Below are 7,917 nucleotides of genomic sequence, written 5' to 3' on the forward strand. Positions count from 1 at the left end.
GTGCTATGGCATGGAAATGAATGTGGAGAAAACAAAAGTAATGAAAATTTCAAGACAACCAACCCCAGTCACAATAAAGATAGACCAAAAACAACTGGAGAATGTGAAATGTTTTAAATATTTGGGTAGCTTGTTAACAGATGAGGGAAGGTGTACTTGTGAAATTAAATCCAGGATTGCCATGGCAAAAGCTGCATTTAGCAAGAAGAAGAATCTTTTTACCAGCAAATTGGACTTAAATTTGAGAAAGAAACTAGTGAAATGCTATATTTGGAGCATGGCTTTGTATGGGGCTGAAACCTGGACACTTAGGGCAGTAGATCAGAAACACCTGGAAAGCTTCGAAATGTGATGTTGGAGAAGGATGAAGAAGATCAGTTGGACCGATTATGTGAGAAATGAAGAAGTGTTATTTAGAGTCAGTGAGCAGAGGAATATCCTACACGAAATAAGAAAATGGAAGGCTAATTGGATTGGTCATGTTTTATGCAGAAACTGCCTTCTAAAAGAAGTTATTGAAGGAAAGATAGAGGGGTGGATAGAAGTGACAAGAAGACGAGGATGAAGACGTAAGAAGATGCTGGATGACCTTGGGGACAGAAGAGGATACTGTCATTTGAAGGAGAAAGCTCTAGATCGCATTAAGTGGAGGAATTGTTTTGGAATAGACTGTGGACCTGTCTTCTGACAGATTACTGATGATGATGATGTACCTGTGACAGATGGTATAGTATCTGTTAACATGCTCACTACCAGCCTCTCAGTGGGCCATTTGAATTCCCAGCCCACAGCTTTTAATACATTCGTTGACCAGAAAAATCTGGAAACACACTACACATAAACTGTGAAAGACAGGAATCTGTTTGCATGCATTGCTGTTCAACTGAAGTCATTGTATGGTAATCTATGTATGGGAACACTTATCCAAACATTGGTCAGATGTGGCAAACATTGGTCAGATGTGTGAGCAAATGTGTTCAGTTTTGTCCTCCTTAGCGCACCAAAGAAGTGTTGGAATTAATTTGACACAACATTTTGAATTTATATTTCCTTCAAAATACCCGGGATGGCTCAGATGGTATAGTGACCAGACTATGGACTGGACTACTGGGGAATCAAGGTGTGATTTCCAGCACAGGCAAAAAATGTTTGTCTTCTCCACAGCATCCAGACCACCTCTGGTGTCTACCCAGTCTCCTGTCCAATGGGTTCTTTTTCCTGGGGGTGGAGGGAGGATTAAGTAGCTGTGACTGATTACCTCCATCAAGCATCAAGGTTAAATGTCTGTGGAGCTATACCTCCTCTTCCCCATACATCTTATTGGTGTGGTGCTTAATAAAGTGTACAGACTCCTTTACCTTCACCTTCAAAACCCATAGCTCCTGTTATTCTGCATGCACAAATTGCATGTCAGAATGAAGCTTTCAAACCATGCAAGGGAACTTCATGAGCTGCAGGAATGGTGTGCACTCTAGTCGTGATGTTCTGACTAGTCACTTAGCTATGTAGAGTAAACTGCATCATCTCGTGAGACTCGAACCAAGTTGTGAATCAGGAAATCTGCTGATTCTTGGTGTCTGAAATCATACACAGCACTGCATTCTTACCCAGTGTTATTGCCAAGTGGATGGCACTCCTGTTTCATATTTTGGAGATTCTGGGTTAAAATCTTACCGAGAGATGGGCTAGATTGACATATTTTTCATGATGTTCCTCAGTTCTGCTAGGAAGCGGTTTTTTCTTTTTGCTAGTGGGGTGGGACTAAGTCCCTTGTACTGCGGCCACTTCTGGCCTATTGTACCAGCCAAAGATGATAGGTGAGGGTGATTGTGGAGCAATTGGTGGAATTAAGATTGGCAGAGGAAACCGAAGTACTCGGAGGAAACCTGCCCCAGCGCCACTTTGTCCACCATAAATCCCACTTGACCAGACCTGTGATCGAACCCGGGCTGCTGTGGTGGGAAGCCAGCGACTAACCACTTGAGCTCTGGTGCAGGCAGGGTTTGGGCCGCCATGGTGGGAAGCCAGCAACTAACTGCTTGAGATATGGCGCAGTCAGCTCAAGTGGTTAGTCGCTGGCTTCCCACCGCGGCAGCCCGGGTTCGATCCTGGGTCTGGTCAAGTGGGATTTATGGTGGACAAAGTGGCGCTGGGGCAGGTTTTCTCCGAGTACTTCGGTTTCCCCTGCCAATCTTCATTCCACCAGTTGCTCCACAATCACCCTCACCTATCATCTGGGGCTGGTACAATAGGCCAGAAGTGGCCACAGTACAAGGGACTTAGTCCCACCCCACTAGCATTAAAAGAAAAAAAGATACTGAGATATCTCAAACTAGGCAACACTGCTTCATTCACATGCTTTCCAGTTCATTATTCACAGATCAACATATCATTTGACATATAATCTGAGCTATTGAAAATGTCATTAAGTAGGAGTAAACAAAGGATAAATGTATTGAATAAGTACTCGGACATTACTGTCTCATTGGATGTGACACCGAATTGTCTGGCAGACATTGACCAGTACTTCCAAGGAACCTGCTGGCTCCATCTTCTGCCCTTAAAATGAGGACACCATACTTTATGACAAACGTGTACATTTCTACCAAACTACATGGCATTGCACCCCAGAAGATAGTTTTCTTCATAGTTACTGCCATGAAAACTCCAATTCTTACATGCTGGATTCTTGTTTGAGAAGCTGAAGATTGTGAAAGGTCATATAGTTTGTAGTTTTATAGGGCCACATTTTGTTGCAACATGAAGTGATGTAAATAAGGCCTACAAGTTTGTGATGGTGGTATATTAAATCAAACATGTAATTTTACCTTCTATCTCACAACAGAAATAAGCTATTTCCCATTTTTCTTGAAAAACACGGCACTCACTTTCAATAGTTCTTTTTTGCTACTTGAATTTTTTGAAAGCGACATTGCCCTTTAAAAGTTACTGTACATATACAAGAAAACTCGTAGTTGATAATTTAATGTTTAATTATAACCTTTATACGTTCATCACACTGTAACATCAGCACCTGTCACTGTATGAAAATGAACTGAATGACAATGTACAAGAGACTACCAGACTAGTAGGAAGGTGTATCTTGTCTCAATGGTCATAAAAGTGAAAGTTTGCTAGCAGCCCATTAGACAGTGACTGGGAGTTGCAAGCTAGTTTTGAAGGTAGAAATCCCTTGCACTTGTCTCAGTTGCCACCCTCCTTGCATTCTTAATATGCCTCCAAAAGGGATTCTTGGAAATACTCGGGGTGCTGAGGCTGTGCGGATTTTAGTGCCTTAACCTTCTGAAATACAATAATTTGTCCTTCACAAACTTTACAAACCATTAGTTGGACAAACCCTTCTGGAATTCTCAGAATCACTTTTTCTGCAGCCTGTTAATTTATGTCTGCATGAGAATTCTTGTCTTCTGGTCTGTTGGAAAATTGTCTTCACAAAAAATATTTTGACTAAAATTTTAATTTTGATTTTAATATCAATTAGCTTTAAAAGTTGAGGGGCCGCATATTTGACATGGCTGCTTTTCTATAATGAATGTTTTCTGAAAATATTGTGTGAGGAAACCTGTTTTCCTCAGCATTTCATTTCACAGCTAGTAAAAAAAAAGTAAGTAAAGGTATCCCTGTAACAGGCCATGAAGGCCCATAGGGGTTGTCAGATGTTGAGGTTCCTACATTTTCTAGATAATTGGCTCTTAGATGGTGGCAAGGTTATCAGCCTTACATGCCGGCCGTCCTTTACCCCCAAGAATATTCCTGGTACTCATTTCTGTTAGAGGCTGAGTCGACCCCAGGGCCATAGTGTGGCTGGAAGGTTAGGTGAATTGAAAAAATGCAGTGTCCTGATCGGGACTTGAACCCGCGACCTTCCGGCTGGAAGGTTAGGTGAATTGAAAAAATGCAGTGTCCTGATCGGCACTTGAACCCGCGACCTTCCGGCTTGTAGCGTAGTGCCTCAACCAGCAATGCTAATGCATGCCCCTCATTTCACAGCCAAACCAGACATGTCCATAGCCTTGAATACCGAGTCAGATACTGTATCTGTACTGTACTAATAGCAGCATACTCACATTTCAGTATTCTTACATTTTAAAAATATAGGTGTTCCTTGAACACCTTTCGATTTTGATCTGCCAGTGCAGTGTGGACGCCAAAATGGTATTAAAGAATTTCTTGTTGCAACCTTGGTTATGTGGCTTCAAGTGAAACTAAATGTGTGATTGCAGGGAAAGTGCCCTAATTGAGGTGACCAATGGTATCAAGGAATACTTCAATGTCATGCTGGGCACTCAGCTCCTTTACAAGTTTGAGAGACCACAGTATGCTGAGGTAATTGTAATAAATTAGTTTAGAGTCCCGATACCAGTTTAACACCTGTGGTGCCATTGTATGAAACACAAAAAGTAACTATAGAAGGAAGAACCTGTTTACGAGCTTTGCCTGGCAACAACTGTCTCTTCTGGCTCCACTCTTCTGGCTTTCATGTGTCATGTCACCTTGCTGCCTCCTTAACGCTGCTTGTCCTGAGTAGCCTAGAATCATACCACTGTTCTCCAACTGCTCACTCCTAAGAGCTTCTCTTCTCAAGCAGACATTCAGAAGTTATTAGGATGTGAAACACGGACACAAACAGTAAGGCGTTCTCATAAGCCTCCTTTTAGTTCTTCAAAATAAGGAAAGTAGGCTAAAAAGATGGGTAATAAGTAATAAGCTAATGATTGAAAATGCACACTAGGAAGTGACATTTAGTAAATCAGAAATCTGTTGATAACACTTTGTAAGCAGACATTTTATTCACACCATGATCTTCCTTTTTAATAAAAGCTATGCAGTGGACCTACTTTTGTGCATACATTACAAATGATTACCAGATCTCACTAATTTTTAACCCTATTTTTAATTAATTTCTTCATAATTCATAGCTGATCAGTACCATCAATTAATTCTTCTGTGTCTATTAAAATACATACAAGTAATGTATTTATTTCAGATCTCACCTAATCTGAGTAAGATTATTTGACTTTCCAGCTGAAAGCTGAAACAGGAAGCCAGTACCTTATGAACAGAGACTGAACCTAATTGCTGCTGTTTCATTTCCCTGTTTTACCTGTGTATGATCACTGAGCAACAATTTCTATGCTGGAGCAATTGCTTAGTGATAATCTGGAGCAAAATCAGAAGAGGAAAAAGGTACAAACCAGGTTCAGTCCTTGTTCATAAGCTACTGGCTTCTTATTTTGGAATTTGCATGAGAAGTCATGAAATAATTTTATTCAGGTCATCTGAGATCTGAAGTAGGCATGTTGTGAATCCCAAGCTAATGTGTTACCAACTGAAGGAGAATGGTATGACGAGAAATGCAAGACCTGTTTACGTTTATAACAAGATTATTAAATGTTGAACTGTGACATGAATCAGGCACCCTGCAAATAATTTCGAGCCTGTAAAAAATATGTTTAGAATTCAGTAATTCATGGAGCTGAGCTCTTCTTGAGAAGCCAACAATTATGCAGCTACTCAAGAACTTCCCAACATTTTATGGAACCTGGAAGTTCATTACCATCTTCACAAGAGCCCTCCACTGGTCCCTATCCTGAGCCATATCAATCCAATCCATCCCACCCCAACCTGTCTCTCTAAGATCCATTTTCGTATTGTAGACCAACCTACATATAGATCTTCCCAGTGGTCTCTTTCCTTCTGGCTTTCCCACCAATATCCTATATTCATTCCTGTTCTCCCCCATTTGTGCTACGTGCTATGCCTATCTCATCATCCTTGACTTGATTAATCTAAATTTACTTGGAGAAGAGTACAAGATATGTAGTTTTCTCCAACCTCCTGTCACTTCATCTCTCTTTGGTCCAAACATTTTCATCAACACCCTGTTCTCAAACACCCTCAGTCTATGTTTCTCCTTTAATATCAGAGACCAAGTTTCACACCCATACAGAACAACAGACAAAATTATAGTTTTGTTTATTCTAATTTTTATATTTTTAGACAGCAGATGAGAAAACAGAAGATTCTGGACTGAATGGTAGCAAGCATTACCTGAGTTCAGTCTCCTCTTAATTTCCTCCTGAATCAGGTTTTTATTTGTTACAGTCGTTCACAAATTTCTGAAAAAGATAGATTAGATATAAAGATATCTGAACTGTGCCACATTTTCAAAACATGTTACCTATATTTATATCATGATTTTGTCCTGCATTCTGGTGATGTGACAGCAATGTATACTTAGTTTTCTCTAAGTTTACTTCAAGACCACATCTATTTTATCATCCAGTAGAGTTACATCATCAGCATAGAACAACAGCTGATGTGTCCCATTTAATTTCAGTCCTACCTAGTTTTCCTGGACCTTTCAAATGGCATATTCTAAAGCAAAGTTGAAAAGCAGTGGCAATAAAGCATCTCCTTTCTTTATAACATTCTAGATAGGAAAATTATCAGGCAAATGTTTACATATACAGACTTTACTATACATTTCTTTTAAACACATTTTAATCAGCCTAACTAGTTAGATGAGTACCCCAAACTCTATTGTAGAAGACTTCCCTCCTAACTGAATCATAGGCTTTCTTGAAGTCTATAAATTGCTGATGTACTGTCTCATTGTACTCCCATTTTCTCTCCAGTATCTGATTAATGGAAAAGATCTGTTGAGTTGTTATGTCAAAACCCATACTGATGATCCCCAATAATTTCGTCTGTGTGTGGACTTAACTTTGAGAGAAGAATATTGAATACATTTTTTTATGAAGTTGATAGCAGTGATATCCCATGGTAATTACTACAGTCAGTTTTATCACCCTTCTTGTGAACTGGTACAATAATAGACTTCTTCCACTGATCAGGCAATTTTTCCTTATTCCAAATAGAAGTAATTAGATGGTGAATCTTAGAACATAATATTTCACCTCATGCTTGAATGAGTTTTGCCGGAATTTGATCATTACCTGGTGATTTATACCTTTCAAACTTTACAATAACAATTTCAAATTCAAAAGGTACTAATGGCTTAGCTGCATATATTTCTATCTGCCTAACATCACTGACCCTATGTACTTTCAGTAACAGAGAAGTAGTTCTTCCACATATTCAAAATGTTGTGGGACTCTCCAAGCAGATCACCATTCTCATCCTTCACCAAGTTGCTTCTAGGCTGGTAACCCCTCTTAAAGACATTTATTTCTTTATACAGGCCTCTAATGTTCTTGTTCTTACTGTTCATTGCAAGCTCATCAATTTCAACTCAGATATTCCCTTTTTTTATTCCTGAAATGCCTGCTGGTTTCACGTCTTATGTTGTTCAGATTATCCCCATTTATTTCACTTGGATCCTGTAACCACTTCAATTTGTCTTGTTTCCTTTGGTCTAATAATTCTGAGCATCCTTCATCGAACCATGGTTGATGCTTCTTCAGTTCATAATAACCTAGACTCTCCTTGGCAGAAATGTTGATATTCTATCTAATAGTTTCCCAATCTTTATTAACTCTTTGACTGGCGTGGGCGTGTTTTAACGCCCGGACGATGCCAGCCGTTCCCTGGCGTTGGCGTGTTTTAACGCTTTGACAATCTCGTCCCTTCTTTGCTCTCTTGGCACTCATCAACCAAAGACATATATATGATAGTTTTTGTGCATGTTTGTAAAGAACCCTTGTAAACTTTGTGGGGGTCTATATTACTGTCAGAACCCTCTGAGAAGGTAAAGGTCAGAAAATATTTCACATTCATTCAGTTTCACCATAGCTTCTTGCAGCAAGTGTCTTCGTGTTCCTACAGACCAGCTGGAAAATGTTGTGAACGAGATTTTTTCTGATGATGATAGTGGCGATGAAATAATGATTCCTGAATTGGATGAAGTTGATAGTGACAATAATACAGTGATAG

At 39.6% G+C, this 7,917-nt stretch overlaps 1 protein-coding gene across 3 annotated transcripts in view; it reads left to right on the forward strand.

Annotated features, from left to right (window-relative positions):
• LOC111870999 (mortality factor 4-like protein 1) overlaps window positions 1–7,917 on the forward strand; it is a 69,548-nt gene that overhangs the window by 33,479 nt on the left and 28,152 nt on the right. For all 3 annotated transcript variants that reach the window (XM_023863704.2, XM_023863706.2, XM_023863705.2), the window contains exon 7: window positions 4,245–4,347. In XM_023863704.2, coding sequence (XP_023719472.1) covers window positions 4,245–4,347 — 103 coding nt within the window. The remainder of the gene's footprint in view (window positions 1–4,244; window positions 4,348–7,917) is intronic.

The sequence above is a fragment of the Cryptotermes secundus genome, unplaced genomic scaffold (genome assembly GCF_002891405.2).
Source record: "Cryptotermes secundus unplaced genomic scaffold, Csec_1.0 scaffold1485, whole genome shotgun sequence".
NCBI classification, from domain to species: Eukaryota; Metazoa; Arthropoda; class Insecta; order Blattodea; family Kalotermitidae; genus Cryptotermes; species Cryptotermes secundus.